Source organism: Mirounga angustirostris, unplaced genomic scaffold (assembly GCF_029215605.1).
Source record: "Mirounga angustirostris isolate CCGP_5_RB_7025 unplaced genomic scaffold, mMirAng1.0.hap1 SCAF_14, whole genome shotgun sequence".
NCBI lineage: Eukaryota > Metazoa > Chordata > Mammalia > Carnivora > Phocidae > Mirounga > Mirounga angustirostris.
Genome location: NW_026991722.1, coordinates 82201241 through 82227644, shown reverse-complemented (window position 1 = coordinate 82227644; position 26404 = coordinate 82201241). Strand labels below are relative to the sequence as shown.

At 46.5% G+C, this 26404-nt stretch overlaps 1 protein-coding gene across 7 annotated transcripts in view; it reads left to right on the top strand.

Annotated features, from left to right (window-relative positions):
• CIT (citron rho-interacting serine/threonine kinase) overlaps window positions 1–26404 on the top strand; it is a 165061-nt gene that overhangs the window by 135326 nt on the left and 3331 nt on the right. For 3 of the 7 annotated variants that reach the window (XM_064578478.1, XM_064578479.1, XM_064578477.1), the window contains exons 29-48: window positions 534–674; window positions 1119–1226; window positions 2964–3126; window positions 3408–3572; window positions 6593–6730; window positions 7486–7666; window positions 8334–8425; window positions 8953–9057; window positions 9267–9436; window positions 10162–10206; window positions 10677–10757; window positions 10895–11030; window positions 12706–12845; window positions 15833–15925; window positions 17516–17624; window positions 17738–17866; window positions 18428–18508; window positions 20395–20473; window positions 20607–20786; window positions 25984–26284. In XM_064578478.1, coding sequence (XP_064434548.1) covers window positions 534–674; window positions 1119–1226; window positions 2964–3126; window positions 3408–3572; window positions 6593–6730; window positions 7486–7666; window positions 8334–8425; window positions 8953–9057; window positions 9267–9436; window positions 10162–10206; window positions 10677–10757; window positions 10895–11030; window positions 12706–12845; window positions 15833–15925; window positions 17516–17624; window positions 17738–17866; window positions 18428–18508; window positions 20395–20473; window positions 20607–20786; window positions 25984–26284 — 2637 coding nt within the window. The remainder of the gene's footprint in view (window positions 1–533; window positions 675–1118; window positions 1227–2963; window positions 3127–3407; window positions 3573–6592; window positions 6731–7485; window positions 7667–8333; window positions 8426–8952; window positions 9058–9266; window positions 9437–10161; window positions 10207–10676; window positions 10758–10894; window positions 11031–12705; window positions 12846–15832; window positions 15926–17515; window positions 17625–17737; window positions 17867–18427; window positions 18509–20394; window positions 20474–20606; window positions 20787–25983; window positions 26285–26404) is intronic. The other 4 variants (XM_064578483.1, XM_064578481.1, XM_064578480.1 and 1 more) reach the window with 3 other exon arrangements.

Here is a 26404-nt window from a genome sequence, read left to right as displayed (position 1 = left end):
CTTCTCTTCCTTCCTCCCCACACTGCAAAAGTATCTCCTATGATTGTGGCTATTTGTGTCCTGGTTGGGGGTCCCTCACCCTGACAAGGCGCTCCTTAAGTTAGAGGTGACATGATTCCCCTTTGTGCATCCACAGTGCCTGAACAAAGTGGTTTCTTGTGGTAGCAAATGAGACCTTAAAAAGCAAAGCGAAGGACAAATTGGAGCTTAGCTGTCGTTGCAGTAATTCGCAGCATCTTTGATGTCAATTCACAGGGGGGCAATGTCCTTAATTGTAACTGACTAGAAAGACAGACACACCAGCCTGGCCTTCCTCTTACAGTGGGGGGTCCTGTGACTTGCTGGCCGTCAGAGATTTCTGGGCAAATTCTTTTTAACTGTGCCCATGCATCCATCTGGGACAGAAGACGGAGATGATTTCAGAAGCCGAAATTTGGCGCCGTGTCTGCAATTAGTTTGGTAACAAGAACAGTGGGGCAACGAGTTGTATTGTCTGTGGTATCGAGACTCTCTTTGGCCTTTCTCCCCACTAGCAAGCCAAATTACAGCAGCAGATGGACCTGCAGAAGAATCACATCTTCCGTTTGACTCAAGGGCTGCAAGAAGCTCTGGACCGGGCTGATCTGCTGAAGACCGAAAGGAGCGATCTGGAATACCAGCTAGAAAACATTCAGGTGAGAACCAGCAAAGGAAATTTACTTAAAAATTGTCTGCAGAGGCAAAGCATCATGGCCAAAAGCCATCTGGTGAAAAGTTCATTTTCTTTATACTGTGTATTTTTGTGTGTTTTCCCCAAGATTTCATTATGAAAATTTCCAAACCTTCAGAGAAGTTGGAAAATACCTATAATGATCAGCTCTGAGATTCTAATATTAACCCCTGGCTTTTTTTTTTTTACACTTTTCCATATACTTATCCATCTATCAGTCCTTTTTTTAGTTTTGTTTTTGGCCATAAGAAAAGGACTAAGTAAGTAAATATTGGCCCAGTGTGGTCTGTGTTGAATTTTCATATGCTAGTATCCTCACGACCTAATTTTTTTATGTTCTTAAAGTACCACATTTAAAAGCATCCTTCTTTTGAGGGCTGAGCTTATTTTTGTTTTTATGAATTTTTAGGTTCTCTATTCTCACGAAAAGGTGAAAATGGAAGGTACTATTTCTCAACAAACCAAACTCATTGACTTTCTGCAAGCCAAAATGGACCAGCCCGCTAAGAAGAAAAAGGTGGGTCCTCGTGTTTGAAAAGTGGGGAGTTTTTGCTCGGTCATTATGATTCATTAAATACCGCTGTGATGGATAATTATAGAAACATCAAAGAAAACAAAACGCACATTCTCTTGTTTTATATTGGGTTGAAAAGAGGTTTTGAGGTAGTCAGAACAGTCCGTACAGAAGGGATGTCGTTAATCAAGTCTGTAACACACTACTTTGTGTTCATGGCCTTTGGTGCCATAAGGGAATGATTTTTTTTTTTTTTTCCCATTTCCTAAGCAGCTGGGGTGGGGGTGACAGCAGAGAGAAAGGTTTATATGGATGTCATTGTACAAGACTCCAGAGGGATTAGCAGGTCACAGGTACAGGACTATAGAGAGATATAGGTCATGCATTCGGAATTCAAGAGAGAGAGAAAGGGGTTCTCAGTTCTATCGAGGGATTCTCAGGGCACATGTACGGGACTCTAGAAAAGACTTGAAATTACGCAGCCCAGTCCTTTTGATTGGCAAAGGCCTGTTTGGAGACCAGGAACCAGGGAATTGAGGTGACTTGCCTACAGGGCCTGTCTGGATAACTAGGCCCTCCACTGAGTGCTGCTTCATCCCTTTAAAATTATGATAGACAAACAAATGAAAAACTATGACCAGAAAGAAAAAAAAAAACCAACAACTATGGACAGGGTTCTATGTAGATGCACCTGGGAAGATTTTTACTACACCTAAAACACGCTTCCCTAAACCACCGAACCCCAACCTCCCCCCCACCCCCCCCAACCCCCCCCGCCCAGGGAGGTTTGGTCAGGTGTTCTCAGTTGGAAAAGGTCTCTGAGGAGTTTGCAGTCTGCTTCCAAAGGCATCCCTACCCCGGGAGAGCAGTGGCAACCCCCCTGGGACTTGGAATACGTGAGAGGGGGCTGGAGTGGGCAGTTGGTGCCAGTGGTCCCAGCCCTGCTTGCACTGTAAGGGGCAACAGTAGTCTTCAGAGGCAGCCCCCTCCAGTGGGGGCTGCAGGGGAGGGAATATTCTGGCCTACCGTGTGACTGTTGGTGCTTGTTATGCTTATGATATTTAATCTTCTTTTATGATATTCAATCTTTTTTTATTTTAGCAGCGGATTGTTATCTAATTGTGTCATGTGCTGTAGCTAGGGTGTTTCCATTAATTTTTGGTTGTTAATTTTTTTTTTCCAGTCCCATTATTCCCTATGTTTTCCGTTTTTCCCCCTCCGTGTCCAGTATGTGTTTCCATTTGCATTTTTTTTTTTTTTTTTTTTTTTTAGTAAACCCCTTGTTTTGATATCATTTTAGTATTCAGGTTTTTGGTCTCCCTTTTTTTTTTTTTAACATTCATCTCTGTGTCTTGTAACTAAGCGTCATGAGACAAACACAAAGCAAGAGTGATTTCCGAACCATCCCTCCTGACTCCATCCTCCACTTCCATTTTTTGAGGGTAAAGACTCAGGAAATGGCTCTCCTTCTTGGGAATGCTAAAGGAAGAGGTGGTGGCAGTTCAAGCATCTTGAACCCTCTTGTCGAAAATTTCCGAAACCCTATTTTTTTCCAGCCGGCTGGAATGGGCTGTGGCTCAGTCTCCCCTTCCCCCCCTTCACATGCCATTTTTACTAAATCCGCTTACAGTGAGTATGCTCCTGGCTTTCGTAGTTTGCTCCTCTTGAGTCAGTGTTCCTTTAGCTAGTTTCCAGTGCCAGTTTCCAGGAGTTAGGAGATATCTCTGTTTCCATTGCTAGGGTTTATTTAGTCGACGGAAAGAGGACCCTGCTTTGCCCACACAGGTTCCTCTGCAGTACAATGAGCTGAAGGTGGCCCTGGAGAAGGAGAAAGCTCGCTGTGCAGAGCTAGAGGAAGCCCTTCAGAAGACCCGCATCGAGCTCCGGTCTGCCCGGGAGGAAGGTAGGGGCACTCCCTATGCCACGTCTGTGGAATAAAGGCAGAGGACCCATCTCAAGCAGATTGCTCGTACTAGTCCAGCATCTGTCTCTATGGGCTGGAAGCTCTCGGGGCAGATGGCCCCCAAGTCTGAAAAATTCACAGCATCCGTGGCATTGCCCGGTCGGCACGATGCATGTTCTCTTGGTCTTGGGTCCTCGAAAGACAGCCCAGGGGCAGCCCGCTTGGTTTTGGCCTCTCGGTGACCCAGCTAACCAAAAGGCATCGGACTGGTCTCTCTCCAGCTGCCCACCGGAAGGCCACAGACCACCCGCACCCGTCTACGCCAGCCACCGCGAGGCAGCAGATCGCCATGTCCGCTATCGTGCGGTCACCCGAGCACCAGCCCAGTGCCATGAGCCTGCTCGCCCCGCCATCCAGCCGCAGGAAGGAGTCGTCCACTCCGGAGGGTACGTGCCCACGGAGCCACTGGAGTTCTGTTGAAAATCGTTTTTAATCGACTAAGAAAATGCAGACATATGGTAAAAGTGACAAGTAATAATACTAAGGGTAATAATACCAAAGAGTAAGAGGTTGGTCTTATCCCCTGTCCCAGTGCCAGTTCCCTGAGTATTCTTCCAGCAGTGGTTCATGCATGTAGGCACAGGTCGTGTTACTGCTGTATCTTATATAATTTCAAGAGTATGAGAAAATTTAGGCGTATTTTCCTCAGCCCTTTTTTCTATTATAAATATCACAGTGCACTACACCGTACCCTGCAAAACACCTTTTTTTTTTTACTTAAAATATTATCTCAGAGTGTTTATTAATTCCTATGCATCGATCTCGTCCTCTGAGAGGGCTGCATGGTATTCACTGGTGTGGGTACATGGTTCACCTGTTAAACCAGACCCCTGCTGATGGGCAGTCTCTCCCTACCGGGAGCACCCTGCAGTGAAACCCTGCACCTCTTCGGGTGCTGCAGCCAGAGGATTAGTTTTTGGGAAATGACTCACCGCATTCAAGATTATTTGCATTTTGAGTGTTGGTAGTTTGATCCAGTTTATATTCTTACCAACAGTGTAAGAAGTTTTCTTTGCGGTCTTAAAAGTACTCTGTTCATCTAGAGAGGAAAGGGACTTTAAAGAAAAAAGGCCAGGTTGTAAGGGCGATCTGGCTGTGACATGTGACACCCCGTTGATGGCCAGCGTTGATTCGGCTGATGTGGCTGACTAGGCAGGTGTCCCCCTTGTCCCTCACCGCTCCATGTGTGTGTCGTCCCCCCTGAAGCTGCATGCTTGGTCAAAGGCGGTGGCCTTCCCTGATACCGGAGGACTGTTCTTCGGTCAAGGGTATACGAGTAGCTGAGCTCCCCTGCTAGAACCTTCAAACAAGCTCTCAAGGTCCATTTGTAGGAGAATGTCAGGTGGTCAAGCTTCCAAGACTCCAGACGCACCCAAATGCGGTGCTGCATGTGGCAGTCTGCCTTTCTTTAAAAAAAAAAAAAAAAAAGGCCAAGGAAGGTGGTTTGGAAGGTCTTAGGGGATCATCGAGCAGAGCTGTGGGGTAGCGTCATGGCATCACAATGTAACGGATGTTAGTGGCAAATCTTGATGGTGTTGTGGTGTGTCGGTGGTTCTTCTTCAGTAAATGGTTTTTCTTCGGTGATGATGCCCTCTTGTTTCCTCTGTTTTCATAACACTTTGAATCAAAGAGCTTTACTCTTAAAGTCATCATTGTATAGTGATGGTAACACAGGGCAAGAAAATCCTTTCTGGCCATAGTGTCTGTTGACCAGGCTCCGTAGAGCAGTGGCCTGAGAGGTTCCTCAGACCCCAGGCCCCTCCTTCCTGTGTATATTCTCCGGGTCAGAGTGCGTTCACGTCATTCATTCCTTGCAGCTTTCTGATAAAGGATGGGAGGCCATGTTCTGTGGAGAACCCAATTTGGATTCAGAAATTTGGATCCCGAGCTTTGCTGTTTAAGGCTGTCTTTAATTAGGTCACTATGGAGAGAGGGCCTGTAGCAACCTCGTTATTTTAACAGACTGGCATATAAATGTAATAATTCAATTTTTAAGGTTTAAAAGTTGAGTTTTTTAACCAAAGGAGGTTATACATGAAAGAACAGGACATGAAGAGAGAATTCTTCAGGCAGTTTATGTATCTAATAATTAGAAATTCTGTAATTCAGAACTGATTCTTAAACTGCATTCTGAAAACTTCTAGATATGGGATTTCATCTGGAAAACAAAACTTTCATGATTAAAATATTTACATACATTTGACTTAAAAGCATTATGTTTCCTTAGGCCCACAAACATCTTTGCTATCATATAGCCTGGCTTCTGCCAGTAATACGTTCTTTAAAAATACTCCTAATAACTGGCTAATGGAGATTTGAAGTTGATTCCTATAAATCTAGATGCATCTGTTAGTGTTAAAATAGTTTCACACTCTGTAACTAATCTGCTGTAATGGTTTTTTTACAGCTTTATTGAGATAAACTCACACACCATACAATTCACACAGTTGAAGTGTATGATGTTTTTTTATCAAGTGCACAGCGTTGTACAACCATCGCATTGTAATTTGGGGACATTTTTGGCCTCAACCTTTCCCTCCCCCAAAAGCACTCTACCCTATAGCAGAACTCCCCATTCTCCCCTCTGCCCGACCTCCAGCCGCCACTAAGCCAAATAGATGTGCTACTCTGGACATTTCAGTAAGTGAGATCATACCGTATTTTTTGTGTCTGGCTTCTTTCATTGAGCATAATGCTTCTGAGATTCACCCATGTTAGAGCATTTATTAGTTTACTTTTTCTGGTTGAATAATATTCTATTGTATGGATAGCACATCTTGTTTCTTAATCCACTGATAATAATTTGGGTCGTTTCCACTTTAGGCCATTATAAATAATGCTGCTGTGAACGTTGTATGTTGTGGCCACGTATGTTTCCAGTTCTCTTGGGGACATACCTAGGAATGGAATCGCTGGGTCATACCATTGCTGGGTGATCCTAAATTTAACTTTTCGAGGGACTGCCAAACTGTCTTCCGGAGTGGCTACACCATTTGACATTCCCACCAGCAGTGTATGAGGGTTCTAATTTCTCCACATCCTCACCAGCACTTGTTTCCTGCATATTTGATTCTAGACGTCTGAGTGGGTGTGAGTGGAACCTCATTGTGCTTTTGATTTGTGTTTTTCTAATGACTAGTGATTTAGACCATCTTTTCATGTGCTTCTTGGTCATTTATTTATCTTCTTTGGAGAGATGTCTAGTCAAATCCTTTGCCCGTTTTAAAGTTGGGTTGTCTTTTTATTATTGAGTTGTAAGAGCTTTTTATATATTCTAGCAACAAGTCCCTTGTCAGAGATATGATTTACAAATATTCTTTCCCATTCTTTGGGTTGTTTTTTTTTTATTTTCTTGATGGGATCATTTGTAACACGTAATGATTTTTTTTTTTTAATTTTCCTTCAGAATTCAGTCGGCGTCTTAAGGAGCGCATGCACCACAATATTCCTCACCGATTTAACGTAGGATTAAACATGCGAGCCACAAAGTGTGCTGTGTGTCTGGATACTGTGCACTTTGGGCGTCAGGCATCCAAATGTCTTGGTAAGAGCAGCGGCTGTGCGTTCGCAGTGGGCACCTGCCTGTCTCCACCCAAACAGATCTATCTGGTGGGGGTGGGTGGCTTTCTTTTCTTTTTTCTTTCTTCTTTAAAGATTTATTTATTTACGTTAGAGAGAGTGGGGGAGCAGAGAGGGAGGGGTGGGGTGGGGGGGACAATCTCAAGCGGATTCTGCGCTGAGCTTGGAGCCTGACTCAGGGCTCGATCTCACGATCCTGAGATCACGACCTGAGCCCAAACCAAGAGTTGGACACTCAACCCACTGTGCCACCCAGGCGCCCCTGTGTTTTTTCTTTTTAAATTTTTCATCCTGTAGTACATTCATTTTCAAGCTTTCAGTTTCAGTGGGAGGACACTATTTTTCCCCTATTAAAGGAATGAGCTTATCCGTGTTTCCAGCTCATGTCTCCACCGCCCTCTGCAAAAGCAAAACACCTTGTGCTTTGCTGATTTCCAGCCCCCTGTTTTTGCCCAGGTTGCTCTCTCCCCACTTTTAGGCTGTGTGTTGTCTCCAGCTGAACTGTGCAAACGGGTCCCTTACACACCTGTTGGTGGCGGCCTGGGGAGAAGCCGGGAACACTGTGTCGAGAACACTTGGCTCCCTCGTTTCCTTTCTCTGTCGGGGCCTGGCTTCTGGTCAAGCTTAGGGATTGCCTGGGTGTTGGGGCCTGGCGGGGGCTTGGCTGGCAGAGGAAAGCATGGGCCAGGGTCCGCCAAGGTGTTTTCTGCTTTTCCCCAGAATGTCAGGTGATGTGTCATCCCAAGTGCTCCACGTGCTTGCCAGCCACCTGTGGCCTGCCAGCCGAGTACGCCACACACTTCACCGAGGCCTTCTGCCGCGACAAAATGAACTCCCCGGGTCTCCAGACCAAGGAGCCCAGCAGTGGCTTGCACCTGGAAGGGTGGATGAAGGTGCCCAGGTATTGTGGCCACGTGCCTCGGGCTGGGGCAGGTGCTGGTGAAGACACCACCCCAAAATAGGCCACTTGGGAACAAGGAATATTTGGAGCCAAAGGCACATGACAAACCCTGGTCTCAGAATGACACTCTGACCTCCCCTCTCTCTTCCTGAAAGTCGGAGATGCGATTCCTGTGTAAAAGCAGCCCTCCCTTTTCCAGGAGGAAAGGCGTATTATCACCAGAGACAGGGAGTCAGGGCCTACAGAGAGAACTCTGCAAGGAACCCTTGTTAAAGTAACCTCTTATCTTCCTTCTGTCTCCTGCAACATTTTAGTTGCTTTTTCATAATTACTAGTCTTCGAGCCAGTGTACAAACATGTAGGCCTCTCCACTTTTGGGGCCTTTACTGTCTGGGGGAGACTCCCAGGAACATATAAATTAAAATTATATGCTTCTCTCCCATTTGTCCTTCTGCTACCAGGGGCATTCCTGGGCCAGCCACAGAACCTACAAGGGGTAGCAGGAAGCTTCGCGGCCCCTGACAGAACAGCCCAGGCCGCTCCCATTCCTGAGCTTTCCCTGGGAAGCCTCTTGACTAGGATTCCCTCTCCCCCTTCCCACCACTCCTCCCCCTTCCCTGTGATTCGGGCTCCACACCCTTGTTCTTGTCCATCCCTCTTTTCCCAGGAATAACAAACGAGGACAGCAAGGCTGGGACCGGAAATACATTGTCCTGGAGGGATCCAAAGTCCTCATTTATGACAATGAAGCCAGAGAAGGTAAATTAATAATTCAGGGGGAAATTTCGGTGCACGTGGTTGACCCAGGTCTCCCAGTCTTGGCGTGAAGGCTTTGTTTTTCGGACTGCGTTGCAAGCTTTCTACGATTTCCCATTTTTGAAAATTAAAAACCAAATGACTTCGCTAAAGGTTATTGGTACGATACTCACGTCTATAGGTCTCCCCTCTGAAGAACCCGCAGGGTGCTGCCCTGAAGATTCTGCCTGCTAATACACCTTCAGAGAACTTCTGCCTCAGTCAACTAGCCCATAAATCCGCATCATCATCAGAAATTTGACTGTGCTACTCATCTGACACACTTTATTTTGTTTTTATCTTCCCTCTCCGCCTTCTCTGCACACCTTTCTCCTTCCTCCTTTGTTCTCGTGTGCCTCTCTTTCCACGCATACTGTCTCTCTTGCCCTGTCTCTCTCTCTCTCTCTCTCTGTTTCTTTCTCCTTCTTTTCTCCCCTTGTTCTTGTTCCTGTTCTTTTGGTTTTCTTTCTGCCCTTCCTCTTTGCACCAAGCTGGACAGAGGCCGCTGGAAGAATTTGAGCTGTGCCTTCCCGACGGGGACGTATCTATTCACGGCGCCGTTGGTGCTTCTGAGCTTGCAAACACAGCCAAAGCAGGTGAGGGAAGCAGGAGAACCCACCCAGGGGCACGCTGGGCTTGCTCAGCCAGCAGGGCTGCAAGGGGTCACTCTCCTCCGCTCTCCAGTCTCAGGGAGGACTGGAACTTGCGTGCTTGGGAGGGGGGATCTCTGACACCTCAGGGCCATCCCTCTCCTGGGCGTGAGGGAAAGCCACACCCAAACCCTGCTCTCTGTCCGATCCCCTAGATGTCCCCTACGTACTGAAGATGGAGTCTCACCCGCACACCACCTGCTGGCCCGGGAGAACGCTCTACTTGCTGGCTCCCAGCTTCCCTGACAAACAGCGCTGGGTCACTGCCTTAGAGTCTGTTGTCGCAGGTGGGAGAGTTTCTAGGGAAAAAGCAGAAGCCGATGCTGTGAGTATGAAGACGGGCGCCGGAGCTTGTCTTTGTGACGTGGGCTGACGTGGGAACTGACCTGAGTGCTGGGAGCCCTGTTGCTGCCTCCCTGAGGGGTATTGGTCCGAGACTGTCGTGACTGGGGCGCTTGTGTGACCAAGACACGGGCTCTGCGCTGGCTTGTCTGGCATCACATGCCCTCCCTCTGCAGCCCTTCATAACAGGGGAGTCAGCGCCGTTAGCGAGCGCTTGGGGCGCGATGGGTCTTGGTCATGGAGGCAGACATACTCATACGGAGATCCTCTCTCTCGTTTACTCTGATGAGTTTATTTGAAGACTTGAGTTGCAAGCACTTGGCCACGAAGCAGCGCAAAAGTCTGCCAACTCGGGGAGGGCTTTCCATAACCTTCTCCGTAGCTTCCACATGATCTTCTCCTCTGTAGGCAGGCTTGGGATCCTACTTCTCCTTAAGACGGCAGAACCGTAGGTGTGCCTTGATTGGCATCACTCCTCCAGGAAAGTTCCAGAATATAAGCAGGGCTCCTTGCTCATTGGCGTTTTCTCCACCCAAGACCAAACACTGGGCTCCTAGTAAACATGTTCGGTGTTTGCAGGGGCAAACTTCTTAACCATGAGCCTCCTGAGAGGAGCTTGGCTCACTGGGTGGACCTGTTTTGATAACTTGTTCTGTGGTTCCCTGTGCGAGCCTTTTATTGAAATCCACGTTAATATGTGCACAATAGGGCGGCGACCGTCTCTCCTACGAGCTTCTGCCTGCGTGGGTTCAGGTAAAGAGATTCAGAAGCTTTTGCTGCTTCGCTGCTGACCCTGGGCTTTGTTCTTTGGCTGCAGCCTGGAGGGAAAGGAGCCTTCCACGTGGCTTATTAACTCTCTGTGGGTGACATCTCTTTAGCGTCAGTTTATTTCCTACCGCAGAAAATCTCTCAGTGTCTACTTCACTCATTTATTTCTGCGTCCAAGCCGAGGCGTAACTCTGATGCTAATTAACAACTGCCCCGGAGGTACCAGAAACATTCACCTGCTGCCTTTTGAGCTCAGATCAAAATACGGGGCAAGCCAAGAGCAAATGTGTGTTTCTGGTGTTTTCAGGAGTAACCTTACTTTCTTCCTGGCACCAAACTTCTCTCCATTCTTGCTTTTGTCTTTCTGGATGGTTTGGTTATGAACAGCTCACACTTACTGTGCCTTTTTTTTTTTTTTTTTCTTTTCTTTTCTTTCTTGGTTCCAATATGAAAAGAAATTGCTTGGAAACTCCCTGCTGAAACTGGAAGGTGATGACCGTCTGGACATGAACTGCACGCTGCCCTTCAGCGACCAGGTAGCGCTGTTCTCCGGACACTGGCTGTAGTCCCCCCGAAGTCACGAGACAAAGGGCTCTTGCTCTTCCTACGCTTCGGGGTTGTCGTGGGGACATGGTTATGCTTACGCTCCGCCTGTGGACTTCTGTTCCTGCAGGTGGTGTTGGTGGGCACTGAGGAAGGGCTCTACGCACTGAATGTCTTGAAGAACTCCCTCACCCATGTCCCCGGAATTGGAGCGGTCTTCCAAATTTATATCATCAAGGACCTGGAGAAGCTCCTCATGATAGCAGGTGGTAGGCCAAGGACGTGGCGCTTTCTTTTCACTGTCGAGGGAAACTATTTGAGACCAAGTGTCACGCCTGTGAAACACAAAGGCAGGCCCTCCTGGTGGCAGATGGGAGCCAAAGCGGCTCTTTCCTCCGGGTCCCCATCGGTGCCCAAGCCGATGGCACTCTTGGCCCAGATTCACTCCCGTGGTGGCCTGTGCAGCACAGTCTGACACCCCCAAAGAACACTTGACCGTTATGCCGAGTGAGGACAAGTGAGCCCCGAAGTGTCATGAACGGCAGACCCTTTGATACCGATGTCATGGTGACGTCAACGCCATCGTGAGCCGTGGCCTTCTGAGAGCTTGCCTGCTGTTAGCATGTGGCCTCTCACTTCTCTGGGACCCCTCGGAGACCCCTGGGCTGTTCACCACTGTTAGCAGTTTGCCATATTTTTACCCTCTTCCTCTACAAACGCACACGCACACACACTAACTGCTGAACCGTCTGAGAGTCCCTCGCAGCTGTGACCCCAAAGTCTTTAGCATATCAGCTAAGAACAAGAGCATTCTCTTACACAACCACGGCAGAAAAAATTTTTTCTCTCTTTATTGGCGGTCCTTTTTTTTCCTTAAGGGACAACAGTAATTTGTTGGCCCAGTGTTCGAAAACATCCACAGCCAGGTCTTGTTTCGGGTGTGGCCGGATGCCTCTGGGGGTGAAGTAATAGGATCAGGAACTGACCTTTCTGGGTCTTCCAACACTCCGTCTCTTTGCCTCTTCTGTTTCTTTCTTTCCGCTTGCTTGCCTCCCTTCCTGTTCTTCCTTTCCTTCCTTGCCCTCCATCCCCACCTTCTTCCCTTCCTTCTTGACTTTATTCTTTAGAGTGGTTTTAGGCTCACGGCAAAATTGAGCAGAAAGTACAGAGAGTTCCCGGATGCCGCCTGCCCCCACTGTCACCATCCCCACCAGAGTGGCACACTAGACGTAACTGATGAACCCACAATGACACATCGTCACCCTGGCTCCACGGTTTCCATTAGGGTTCACTCTTGGTGGTGTCCCTCCCATGGGTTTAGACAAACGTGTCAGGGCACAGATCCACCATCGGAGTATCACACAGGATAGTGTCACGTGGCCCGGTTTTTGGAATTCAAGAAATTTAACCCTTGCTGTAATGCACTTGTCTCATACGCTGCCCAGAGTCAGATTTTACCCGCAGCTCCAATAATGTCCTTTCTGGTATTTTTCGCCCTGATTTGTGATCCCGTCCCAGGTCGTGCATTACGTTTAGTGGTGTCCCAGTAGTCCCCTGTAATCTGGAATGGATTTTCGTCCTCCATGACATTGGCATATTGGAAGAGTCCAAGCCTGTGGTTTTATAACATGTCCCGTCGGTGCTCCTAACCCATCCTTCTTTCCACTTTGGTGGGAGCATGTTTAAAAGTCCAGTTCATGCTCTCGGATTTTACGTCTGCAGAGGTTTTGTTTTTTTTTCCATCCCAGCATCTTGACCAAGAAGCCAGATGTTTTTCACTGTACTTCTAAAACTTGGACCGGAGCCGTGTAGACAGGACTCTGTGGAAAACTGTTCATCTGCATGGCCCCGCCTGGCTCCTTGTGAGGAGAGATGGAACTGCCTTCCCGGGTCTCTTCTTCCCTGCCTCACACTGACCTGAGGCTCCTCCTTCCCCCTCAGGAGAAGAGCGGGCTCTGTGCCTTGTTGACGTGAAGAAAGTGAAGCAGTCCCTCGCGCAAGCTCACCTTCCCGCCCAGCCCGACATCTCCCCCAACGTTTTCGAAGCCGTGAAGGGCTGCCACTTGTTTGCCGCCGGCAAGGTAAGCTCTCCTCAGGGCCTCGGCGGGCCGAGTGTTCTGGAAATCAGCTCTGCCCCCCTTTCTACGGGGCTCATTGATTTGACCTTGAAAACCAACTGTCCTCTCATTGGGTTAAATTTCTGTTGCTTCCTTTAGGCACACGAAACAATTTATGTAGCCATGAAGTTTGCTTAGGCTTTGAGTCCAAAGGAAACGTCAGAGAGAAAAATGAGGATAAAATTAACAAAACTGAAAGGATGATCCATAGTTTAAAAAAAGTGTGTGGGGGCGCCTGGGTGGCTCAGTCAGTTGGGCGTCTGCCTTGGGCTCAGGTCATGATCCCAGGGTCCTGGGATTGAGCCCCGCATCCGGCTCCCTGCTCCACGGGGAGTCTGATTCTCCCTCTGCCCATCCCCCTTGCTTGTGATCTCTCTCTCTAGGATAAATAAATAAATCTTTAAAAAAATAAAATAAGTAAAATAAATTTAAAAAGTGTGTGTGAGTGTACATGTGTGTGCGCGTGTGTGTGTGTGTATGTATGATGGAGTCCTTTTTATTTTCATTTTTTTTTAAAAAAGGCTCCACACCCAGCATGGAGCCCAGCATGGGGCTTGAACTCACGACCTCTGAGACCAAGACCTGAGCTGAGATCAAGAGTCGGCTGCTCAACTAACTGAGCCACCCAGGCGCCCCTAGTCTTTTTTTTTTTTTTAATCTAACATGGAACCCCATGTGAACTAAGTGACAAAATGTTTTATTACTAAAAACTTGCAAATTCTGATTTATGACATTTATATAACATAAAGTCAGTTCCTGATAAGTCAAGTTAATTCTTTGGTAGCTAATAGCATATTGATTTTGGCACATAAATACATTTGCTTGCCTGCTTCTTTAAGGAAATTTTTTTTATTAAAAAAAATTAAGAGTAGGGGCGCCTGGGTGGCTCAGTCGTTAAGGTCTGCCTTCAGCTCAGGTCGTGATCTCAGGGTCCTGGGATTGAGCCCCGTATCGGGCTCCCTGCTCCACGGGAAGCCTGCTTCTCCCTCTCCCACTCCCCCTGCTTGTGTTCCCTCTCTTGCTGTGTCTCTCTCTGTCAAATAAATAAATAAAATCTTAAAAAAAAAAAAAATTAAGAGTATTTGTGGGTGCATACACGTGAACATATATAACTTTAATAAAATCTGAATCAAGCATTTGTAGACTCCCTGAGGCTACTGGAGTTCTCCCGTTGTAAACCACGGCCTTTCCCTTCTCAGAAGACTGTTCACTGGGTATTTGGCATTTAGTCACTCAGTCAACGTTTACCTAGCACATCCTATGTACTTGACCGAGCCTTCAGAGGGGTCTGTGCTGAGGGATGGAGGACCAACAGGGGAGGGGTGCAGTGGGCCACAGGAACCTTCTGAGGGGGGGCTTGACCTTGGCCGTGGCCACTGTTCTTGAGGCTTTTGGTTTCTGAAACCCTCTGGCCGTGGGGCTGGTGGGATTCTTTTCTTAGTCACTCTTACAACGGTTGGGATTAACTGTGGCAACAATAAAAAGAGGATAGAATATAAAGGAAGAGGATAAAAAAAAAAAGGAAGAGGATGGCTGGCCTAGAGTTTGCAAAGATTTCTCAGAGGAGGTGAATCTTGAGGGACTGATAAAGGACGTTGCTGGAAGGACCCAGGATTTCCAGATAGGGACCCAGCAAGGAACACTGTACCTTTTCAGTTTTATCAATTCTTCTTTTTAAAGAGAACAGTTTTTTCCTCTCCTTTTTTCTGCTTTTTGTTCTTTGTTGTATATTCTCTTATAGCTGTTGCATTTTTTTTATCCCTAATATTACTTGTGCTGGATCTCTCATTCATCTTAATTTCATCAGCATTATACCGATTTTACTAATCTTTATAAAGGAGCAGCTTCGGGCTGTACTGATTCTTGCTACGATAGCATTATCTTATTTATCATTGATTTTTGCTTTTTCCTTAATCTTTGTTTTTCCTTCCTTCAGTTTACTCTGGCTTTCTTCCGTTGTTCTCTTTCTAATCTCTTGTTTAGCTAATTAATTTTCAGGTCTTTTTTTTTTTAAGATAAGCCTTTTAAGGCCATACATTTTCCCTCTAACTACAATTTTAGTCACATCCTGTAAATTTTTATCATTCCACGTATTTTTAAGTTTCTTACGATTTCTTCTGTGAATGATGAGTTACCTAGAAATGGGCATTTTACAGTGTTGGAACTACTAAAAAAATAGGTACATTATAAAATTATAACATCTAATAATATAAACATCCCCAGACTCACTACCCACCCCAAGAGCTAGAACATTACTAACAGTTTCCATTTTCCTGTGTGTTCCTTCCCTCTCCCATCCCATCTCATTCCACCCCTCCCCCCCAACTGCTGACCTTCATGTCAGTACTGATTTGAGAAGCTTCTTTCGCCCTTGGTGAAATGACAAAGACCTGATATTGGGAGGCGAAGTAAGAGTGATTCAGCTTTCCAGAAAAAGAGAACTCCACGTACACAGATCTTAGCTAAGAACTTTTTTCTTTGAACCACAGTCTCTAAATTCTTGAGGTAATTCCTACTGCCTTCCTCCCTCAGGGTAAGATCGTCAAAAGACCCAGTCTCTAGCAGAAGGTGCTAGAGACACCATCTAGCAAATGTGTGTCGTGTCACGGGATTTCCAGGGGCCTTTGGCAGGTCTTTGTTAAATCAGTGGTTCTTATGCAGGGGCAGTTCTCTCCCGTAGGGAACACTGGGCAGTGTCTGGAGACATTTTTGGCCTTCACAGCTGGTGGTTGTGCCATTGACATCTAGAGGGTAGAGCCCAGGGTTGCTGCTAAACACCCTACAATGCACAGAACAGCCGCTCGCCACAGAGAATCATCTGGTCTGGCGTCAGTAATACCGAGGTGGAGAAACTCTGCTCTAAATTGGTGTCACGTTCCTAGTTTTGCTCTGGAGCCAGCATACACACCAGTGACCCTCTCTTTCTTTTCGTTTCCCTGATCGCTTTTCAGATTGAGAACGGGCTCTGCATCTGCGCAGCCACGCCCAGCAAAGTTGTCCTTCTCCGCTACAACGAAAACCTCAGCAAGTACTGCATTCGGAAAGTAAGTCCTGGGCCTCGGCCATCCTGCTGTTCCCCCACTTAGCGTGGAAAGCGTGCTGCCTCAGGGACCAGTGTGTGCCCGGTCCCTTCAGCCTGGGTGACCTCCAGAGAGAGAGAGAGACGGACAAGCAGACACACCCTTCCTTCCTGGAGAAAGCTCCAGAGCCCTGAGTAGCTGCAGTTTTCCTTCTCACTTTCTTTCTCCTGCCTGTGAGCTGCCTCTCCAGCCAGCCCAGTGAATTCAGCTCTTTGTTAAGGGGAAAGGAAGCAGGCTGATGGAAGAGACACTTTTAAATTAGCATAAAAAAGGAAAGAGCTCTCTCTGAGAAGCTAGCAGTCCCTGGCCACACTTAACAGAATCTTTGTCGGATCCTAGACGTTTCCATTAATAACTTTTGGAAAAGCCAGTGCTCACTGTGTTCCTAGCTGTAATTAGGGAGCTGATTCTCCGTGGAGCAGAGTGGTGGTGATGGTGACTGCAGTGTGGACAAGGTGCACATTAGATCATTTGCCTCCCTTCCAGAGGCTGGCCGTTGTCCCTAGATTAGGAAAACTCCACCTGTTGTAAGCCTAATTTATTTCAGGTGCCTTCACGATTAGTCTCAAGTGCAATGTGGGGTGAATATATAAGGGTCATTATGTGTTAGGGAAACAGTTTCATCCTGGGTGGGCTGTTCGTTTGTTTAATTTTATCGATCACCTACTGGTACCAAAGACCCAGCTGACCATTTTACAAACACTTTTCACAACAGCCCTGAAATGCACGGGTGGTAATCCCCAATTTTCAGGTGAGGCCATTGAGGCCGGCTGAGATCCTGTTACAAAGTTGAGACCAAAACTCTGGAGTTTGACTGTTCCCTGCTTTCACTGTGTCATGTTGCCTAAACGTCTCCTCATACTTACCAGCTGCTCAGTAAATATGCAGTGGTGATAGTGCAGATTAGATTTTGAACTGTTAGCTTTAGGAAAAGCCTCAGAAATCAGTGCTGCTTTATAATTCTTGGCCACCATTTTGAATAAGCATGCCTAGGTTTTTGAAAATATTGGGATGGGCCTGAAAACAAGTGGAAGTAATTAGAAAGCTGATCACTAATAGACAGGAGGACCCAGAGATTTGCCATGGCGGAGGGGAAGGGAAGAGATGACAACAACAGTGATGAGAATAATTATATAGGTAATAGAGGTTCGTGTTAGAAACTTAGCTCACAAAAAGAAGGAAGCTAAAACCACTCCCTCTAACCAGCCCTGTGTTTTCCAGTCTTTTTCCTCAGATAATAATTTATTATTTTTAAAGATCTGTCTTTGAATGCAACCTTTCCATTGAAATGGTGTTTCTCTTTTTTGGGCTGCCATTTGATATTATTTTCTTGGTCTGGGTTGCAAAGAACACAGAGGTAGCAAAGGAATTATTAGTCTTCGTGGGGGACTTGAAAGGATTGAGTGTGTGTGCTTTGTGTGGCCGAGAACGTGAACAAGTCCAGAGGCGACCGTCTCCAAGGCTCGGTGAGATGCCTGAGGGGGAAATGGAATAGCAGTGGAAATGGGCTGCCCTGTGTTAACTCACATCGTTTTCTTCTACCCTCTGTCTCAGGAGATAGAGACCTCAGAGCCCTGCAGCTGCATCCACTTCACCAATTACAGTATCCTCATTGGAACCAATAAATTCTACGAAATTGACATGAAGCAGTACACGCTTGAGGGTAGGGTCCTAGTCCACCCGCACTCCCCCCCCCCCCCCCCGCCAATCTCTGCCCTGGCCTTGCCGCCAACTCTGGCTCCTCCCTGACGTCCCGCTTCCCACCTGCCTTTACAGAATTCCTGGATAAGAATGACCATTCCTTGGCGCCTGCTGTGTTTGCCTCCTCTTCCAACAGTTTCCCTGTCTCGATCGTGCAGGTGAACAGCGCAGGGCAGCGGGAGGAATACCTGCTCTGCTTCCACGGTGAGTTGGGGCTCCCTGCCGGCCACTGTCCTGAGGGCTTGCGGGCGCCGGGAGTCCCAGACCCCCACCAGGGCTCTCGCCCGGTCCAGCTCCATCATACTCTGTCCTGAGAGCAGCCACTTCTTTCCTTCTCCGCCCCTTGCTTCTCTCGCTCCCTTTCCTTTCTCTCTTTTCCGTTCCTTCTTTCTTGGGTTTTCTTTTGGTGTTTCTCTTCATTCTTTTTTATTCCTCCTTTCCCTTCCCCTCCCCCATGGCAAATCTCTGGGGCCTCCTGTCTCTTCCTCCCTGTGTCTGGGTCTCTGTTTCTTCCCTTTCCCTTCCTCCATGTCTCCCGTCTCTTCCTCCTCCCCCCTTTGCTCCTTCTTTCCTGTCTCTCCCACTTTCCTTTAACACATCTCTGAGAGACGTGGCTCAGCAAAGGTCCTCAGGTCTTAACGATCCAGTTAAATGTGGCTGCTGGTCCCCTGGGCTCAATCCCTTGTTCTTCTGGCAAAGTGTGTAGTGTCATTGATTCTGTTGCCTCTGACTGTGCCGACGCCCCCCGGCTCAAACTCCTTGCAGAATTTGGGGTGTTCGTGGATTCTTATGGAAGACGTAGCCGCACAGACGATCTCAAGTGGAGTCGCTTACCTTTGGCCTTTGGTAAGTGAACCAGGGTCTGGAGGGCTCTATTCTGCCAGCAGCTGGAGTTCTAGGAAAGAATTGCAGGTGGAATCCTTTTTGGTTTATGCGCTATGCCTGTGGATTACATTAGACACCAAGTGCCATAGGTCGTAGTCCCCTGAAGTGTTCAGGGCAAAGATTCTGATGCTTGATGAAGAACTGCATATGCCAGATCCACCAGCCTTGTGAAATATTTGTTAGGTTCTCATGAAGAAAGGAGAGCATTCCCTGTGAATTTATTTAAATCATTTCAAAGGCTGCAGAGTACTCCATGGCATAGCTGAACACCTGTCAATTTAACCAGTTCTAATTAGGCAGAGCACGTAGGTCATGCTCATTCTTGAACATCTTGCACTAATCTCTGCACACTTACCTAGTATCTGCTGCTCATAAGCCCTAAAATTGGAGCTGCTGGGTCACGCATAAACACCTATATACATAAACACGCACACATGTACAAATACGTACACACATATTGGTGTAAATGTTCTGAAACACTGTTATGGCTAAAATACCCGTCAAGGCTATTTGGTTTCTCTTTTGCTGCATATGGACAAGACAACAACAACTTATTATTGCCCAAGATGCTGAGGCTTGACTGGACAGTTCTGCTTCATGTGGTACCAGTGGGGGCACTGGGATAACTAGAAAGTCCAAAATGGCCTCACAAAATGGCGGCCAATTGGTATAGTTGGTGGAAACTCAGCCGGGGCTGGGGGCTGGAGGCTGGAGGCTGGAGACCTCAGTTCCTCTCCACATGGGCTTCTTCCAGGAGTGCGAAAGTAGAAGCTGGCTGGCCTTTGTTGCTTCCACCACATTCTACTGGTTAAAGCAGCCACGGGGTCCGCCTAGATTCAAGGCGAGGAGGCTCCACTAGGGTCTGAGTACCGGGAGGCATGACTCATTGTCCAAAACCAAAGTCTTGGTTTACCACAAGGGATAATAGTGATAATTTCCTTTTCCTTTTAAGACAGAAAAGGCTCCCATCATATCCTAGAGTTTCACTGATGCTATGATATAGACATATAGTATTAAGATTAGAAATATTTAATTATCTTTGAACTCAGTCTTTTTTTTTTTTTTTGAAAATGTACAGAATTAAACAGTTTAAAAAGGTATACTATGAAAAGTCTCACCCATATAACCTATCTCTCCAATTCTCCATCCCCACTCCCCCAGGATGGGGGGGAAACTCCTGCTTCTTATCCTTTCAGTGCTTTGTGCAAATACAGATGCATAAGAAAAAATAAATGTATTTTTAAGATTTTATTTATTTATTTGACAGAGAGAGACACACCAAGAGAGGGAACACAAGCAGGGGGAAGTGGGAGAGGGAGAAGCAGGCTTCCCGCAGAGCAGAGCCCGATGTGGGGCTCGATCCCAGGACCCAGGATCATGACCTGAGCCAAAGGCAGACGCTTAACGACTGAGCCACCCAGGCGCCTCGAAAATATATTCTTATCCTCCCCCCCACACACACTTTTTTTTTAAATCAGTGTGGTGCCACACTTTACACATTATTCTGAATCTTGCTTTGCACACTAAGTAAAACACACCTCAGGGTTTTTTATGCATCCGTACATAGCTTCATGCATTTTTATAGCTGTGCAAAATCCCACAGTTGAACCCTAATATATTTAACTGACCCCCTATAACGTACCCTTGATTTGGTTCCCATCTTCTGCTCTGACAACATGGCAGTGAGTAAACTTGAACATGCCTCATTATGTTGGCACGTGGATATATGTGTAGGCTAAATTATTCTAGGTGGGATTGCTGGGTCCAAGGTAGCACTGCAGCCTGGTTTTGATTTCCTCTTTTAAACCTTCCTTGCTCCATGCTCTTCTTCTGTTGTGGCCATGCAGCCTACAGAGAACCCTATCTGTTTGTGACCCACTTCAACTCACTTGAAGTCATTGAGATCCAGGCACGCTCCTCTCTGGGGTAAGCATTGCCCTTTCAGGCTTTGAAAAGCTCAGCTGTTGGGGTCGGGGGTCGGGGCCAAGTGTCTGTTTCTTCACATCCCGCCTAGCAATGGAGGTAACCTGAATGTAAACTCTTACCTGGAACTCCTCAGGACTCCTGCCCGAGCGTATTTGGAAATCCCGAATCCACGCTACTTGGGCCCTGCAATTTCCTCAGGAGCGATTTACCTGGCGTCCTCATACCAGGATAAATTACGGGTCATTTGCTGCAAAGGAAACCTCGTGAAGGAGTCCGGCACTGACCACCACCGGGGCCCCCCCACCTCCCGCAGGTACCATACTTCCCCTCTTCTTCATTATAGGATGCAGAGTGCTTTTCTGTAAGGTAGAAGGAAATTTTGCTAAGCTGGTCAAAGGTTTCCCCAATCTTCAAGCTCAAACCACTCCTTTCTTTGAGATACCGCATGAAAGTGACTCCATCCTTTTCGAGTATCGGGAGAATTTTTAAATGCCCCCTTGGAAAAGGTGGAGGGAAATGTCTGGCCTTTCTCTGTTGGGTATTCTCAGTGGCATTAGAATGGATCATGAATTATGCATTCATTGCTTTAGCAGATATTCTGCCGCACTAGTTGGGCTTGCTATGGGAGGTATAGCGCCGCATAAACCAGATGCAGTCCCTCCCTCGTAGAGCCCAGTGGGCGAGAGACATGAGCAATCAGGCAATTACAGCACAGCCTAGGAGGATGGGGCTCAGACTGGGGTAGTTTAAGACACCTTGGGAACCCAGAGGAGGGTTGCCAGCCTGGACATGGGGGCCAGGGAAGATTTCCCAGAAGAAATAAGGCCTTCCGTATGGGCCATGCTTTCCTCTTTCTTTGCATGTCTTCTAATTTTTTGTTGGGAGACTGAACATTTCAAATAATATAATGTGGCAACTCTGGAAATCAGACCCCCACCCTTCCCCTGCGTTTGTTGTTGCAGTTTATTGAGTGACTCTCCGGGACTAAATCTGTAAAGTCTGTATTCTTTGTTATGTGTGGCCATTCAGGTTTCTGCTTGGTTAAGTTAGTCATCTGCTAATGATTGGGCAGAGATTTCCTTCAATGCATTGAACCAGGAAGTCTCCCACCCTTTGCCGAGGGGTTGTGTGTGTGTGTGTGTGTGTGTGTGTTGGGCATACCTTCAATGCTCAAAGTAAGCCAGAGTTGAGAGACTGAGGCCTTCTCAGATTTTTCCTGGGCATTTGCAGAGCCTTACCTGTGTGCATAGCCTTCTAGATTCCTACAAATATGTGGGACCATTTCAAAATGCCCTGTAGACATCTTATTCCCAGATTGCCTTTTGAGTGTTTTGGCCAGCCTCTTCCCCAACTGGTATCACTGCCTCAGGTATTTGCCAGGTTAAACACTTGCTGCTGATTGTTTTTGATAAACATCTGGGAATAGGGCTTTTCTCATAAGCAAATCCTGTGTCAGGTCAGCTAAAAAGCCCGGAGAATGGTAGCCAGAGGAGTAGCCAGACAGGTCAGATGGGGACTGTTTGCTGGGTTTGGGGCTTCAGTCCTGATCTCCCTCCAGTGCTGCTGTGGTTACAGGGCTGTTGGTTTCAAAACTGCAGATCTGGGGAGAAAAGGGTGGGAAGAGGTCACATTAACATGTCACAAAGCTTGCTGTTCTTACAGAGATTCAGCTATTTTTTACATAAATGCTCTTGCTCTTTGAGTTATTGCAAGTCTTTGGTTAATTTCCAGAGTTCTGAAAAGTTTATTTAGACAGTTGTTTTCAGTGTTCTGGTTGCTTTTATGGAGGAACGGGTTTTCAGCAGTCCTTACTGTACCATTCTGGAAGCGTTCCTCCCCTTTTTAATACAGGTGATAGCACACTGCACATTCTTCTGTACCTGAATGTATCTTGGAGGTTGCTCCATGTCAGTATCAGAAGTATTTCTTCATTGTTTTTTATGCCTACACAGCATTTATGCCTTCGTATGACCTTAATTTATTTAACTGCTCCTGTATCTGGATGTTTCGGTGGTTCACAGACTGTTGCTGTAATAAATTAAATGACTTTGTGCTTATGTCATTTTGCATGCTTAGGAATCCATCTGTAGGATAAATTCCTAGGGAAAAAAATTGTTGGGTGACATCAGATGTCCATTTGTAATTTTGATAGATGTTGCTGAGTATTCCTCCCTGAAGGCTATATCCATTTTTAATCCTACCAGCAGTGCGTGGGAAGTGGGACTGACCTTGTCTTGACATAGAAGTCTTTGAGCCAGATCCAGGTTGATGGGTAGGTTTGAGATGTGTAACTTTAAGTTCTTGGTCTACAAAGAAGTTCTGAGATTATTTAACCCAGGGGAATATTTAACTGACCTAGGATTTAAATTTTCTGCCCTGCTGTGTCTACCCTGTAAAGAGTTATGTGGATCCCCTACCGTGTGCTAGACAAGGTATCTGGGGCTGGGGATACACTGATGAAGACATGTTTCTATTCTCAAGGGACTCTCAATTTGGTGGAGGAACTATCTCTAATATTTAAAAAGTGCTTAGGTCTTGGAAAAGAACATCATAAATCTAACATTTTGAGACTACGTCCTAATGAATAGTCTTTCTTCTGTTGAAATACAAGAGGTTGGTCTAAATGTTTGGTCAGTGTAATTTTAATCCCGGGCACTTGCTAGAAAACCAGAAGTGGTAAATAAGTGGTAAATAACCAGCAGTTCCTCTTTTGGCTTGACCCTGCCTCAAGAGTAACTGCTCAAAGGACTATGGTTCTCTCCTGAAAATGTCGAGATTTTAAGTAGTTCCCAAGTCATGCCAAGAACAAATCAAAGTACTGTAATTTTTTTTTTTTTTCTCTACTGCCTTACTAATTAGATGGCAGGCACCTTCCTTTTGAGATTATATAGTGTCTCTGTAAGAAGTTGCTTATTCTGTGGTTGAAAGGAGTTCCAGTTCCTGTGAAGGAGAGGCAGAGACAATGCTGTTGCTTTCCTGCTGTGGCCAGGCATGTCCAGAAAATTGCAGTTAGTCTTTGCTTGTCTCTTGGCTTATAAAATGGTCTTTTTATGCAGGCTGCTTTGGCAGGTCAGAATGTAGAAGGCCAGCTTGGTTGAGTGTGATTCACTGCAAGGCCTCACTGACCTGGTCTGTTTAGCACAGCAGGAAATGTAACTCTTTGCAAACAAACAAAAAACCCCATAAAATTGGCATGGGAGATCATTAGTCGTTAATGGATACAGAGATGGGAGATTGCCCACTTGGCCTAGAATGATAGGTATTTTCTTTCATTCCATTAATCTTTTTTTTTAAAAGATTTTATTTATTTATTTGAGAGAGAGAATGAGAGAGAGAGAGCACATGAGAGGGGGAGGGTCAGAGGGAGAAGCAGACTCCCTGCTGAGCAGGGAGCCCGATGCGGGACTCGATCCCGGGACTCCAGGATCATGACCTGAGCCGAAGGCAGTCGCTCAATCAACTGAGCCACCCAGGCGCCCTCATTCCATTAATCTAAGCCAACATTCCAAACGGTCTTCCTGGAGCCATCCTTCTTGCTTTATGATGGGCCCCTGTGGACACATTTTATAATTTCCCTTCCATTACAAATAGGCTTAATATAATTCTCCTACTTGGAATTTATTTTTGTCTTCCGTATCTTAAAGCCACATGACTAGAGAGGAATATAAAACTTTATTTCAAGATGTTGAAATCTGAGTTATCTTAAATTTTTCACTGGACATGTAGCACAGGGGGGTTCTGGCTTTCTGGGCATGTTGTCTGGAATCTTCACAGTTAAGAGTTGCACAGGGAAACCAGAGAATCACATGAAAATCTTGACAATGAACTGATCACTTATCAAATTATCGCTTCTTACCTTTCTGTTTCACTGTAGTGCAGGAATTGGCAAATTTTTTCTGTAAAGGTTCAGATAGTAAATATTTTTGGCTTTGTGGGCTATATGGTCTGTCTCAATTATTCAACTATTGTGTGAAAGCAGCTATAGACAGTGCATCTGGTGATGGGCATGGCTGTGTTCCAATAAAACTTTATTTATAAAAACAGGTAATCTCTCTGGATTTGGCCCTCAAGCTTGCTCTAGAGTCTCTCCTCCCCCGGTAGATGTCTTTGTTTTTAATTATGGGCATTGCCAGAAGCGATTCTGGCAGATCAATAACTGAAGAAAAAAACAACAAATTTGGCCCCTTTCAAAGAGAAGGATTTAAATATCAAGGATTAAGATAGGCCTCTGGGAAAATCAATGACACTCTCATTTTTGAAGAAATGACTTTGACTTTACTGCAGAAGTCCAACATTGACAGAAAGTATGTCATTGAGTATATTAGCATACAATTGTGTTGCAAAAATTAGAGCGAGTTAAATCAGTATGTGATTCATACTTGGCTCAGTCTTAGAATCGGCATATAATTCCAATTGTAATTTAGATTTTAAAAATAATGAGGATAAATTTACTTTCTTGATTTCTACTTTTATTTTCTGAGATAAAGGCCCAATCAATCAAAATATGTTCTCCAAGTAATATTCTCTATAAAATGTGCCCATTTTAAGTAGATTCCCTTTTCCTAGCTCTAATTGTGCTGAGATGATGAGGATTGAGTACTTTTTCTGCTCACTGGAGTGGGAAGGAATTGACTCTCAGTTCTGTTTCTGGATCTCGCTTCTTCAGAGAGATGGTTAGGGCTGTATCTGCTGAAATCTTCATTTGAAATATCGAGGCCAGAGCTGGATGGAGGGTTGGATGGGCCATACAAAAAGGCCCCAGTGTTTTCAATTGTTTGGTTATTACTATAAACCTTTGGGGCCAGGGACATGTTTTGAGCCAACTATACTGTTTTTATTTGTCCTGCTCAGTGTTCTAATTCTGTCAGGCCTGATCCCCACACCTCTCACATCAGTATTGGGTGCCCAAGAGTCTTGGAAAGCCACCTGGAAGGAGAGGTGACCGAGCACCAGGCCGAGGAGGGGGGACAGAGATGGCAGCTGACAGTGATGAGCACAGGCTTTCTCAAAATTGCTCCCTTGTATCAAGGGCCTGGTAGCAGTCTCACCCCTAAATAAAGACTTCCTTTGTGCCTTCTAGGCTCTGCAAAATACCAGGTCAGTAGGATACAGGATGGAATTAGGATGTCAAACTGACCTGTGTCAGAGTCCCAGCTCTGCAGCTCTAGGTTCTTGTCTGAACGGTGAGGGTCATGCTTGTTCCTAGCCTGTGGAGCTGTTATGATGATTTAATGAGTCAAAGCACATAAAGAGCTTAGCACAGGGTTGGGCACACAGTAGGTGCTCATTAAAAACCTGCACTGAGAGCAGGAAGCTTTTTTGTTTTTTTTTTTTGTTTTGTCATCTTTCTTTCCCTGTCCTCACTACCAAAAGAAAACAAAAAGCCTGAAGAACTTCAGGTGGGATCTTTTCTACTAAAGATTGGGGCATGGGTGTTTCTCAGAGGAGGAAGATGCCCCTTTGGGGTTATGACTTCTCAGCTCCGCATCTCCCTTTCCTGTTGCCTGCAGCCCCAACAAGCGAGGCCCGCCAACGTACAACGAGCACATCACCAAGCGTGTGGCCTCTAGCCCGGCACCACCGGAAGGCCCCAGCCACCCGCGAGAGCCAAGCACACCCCACCGCTACCGAGAGGGGCGGACAGAGCTGCGCAGGGACAAGTCTCCTGGCCGCCCCCTGGAGCGGGAGAAGTCCCCAGGCCGGATGCTCAGCACACGGAGGGAACGCTCCCCTGGGAGGCTGTTTGAAGACAGCAGCCGGGGCCGGCTGCCTGTGGGAGCTGTGAGGACCCCACTGTCCCAGGTCAACAAGGTCAGGCACATCCTGAGGCCAGAGGAGTGACCTGGGGAGCTGAGGGCCCTTCAGGGCCACTGTTAGAAAAAAAAAAGGGGGGGGGGATTTATTATCATTCAGATTTTTCAGGACATATAG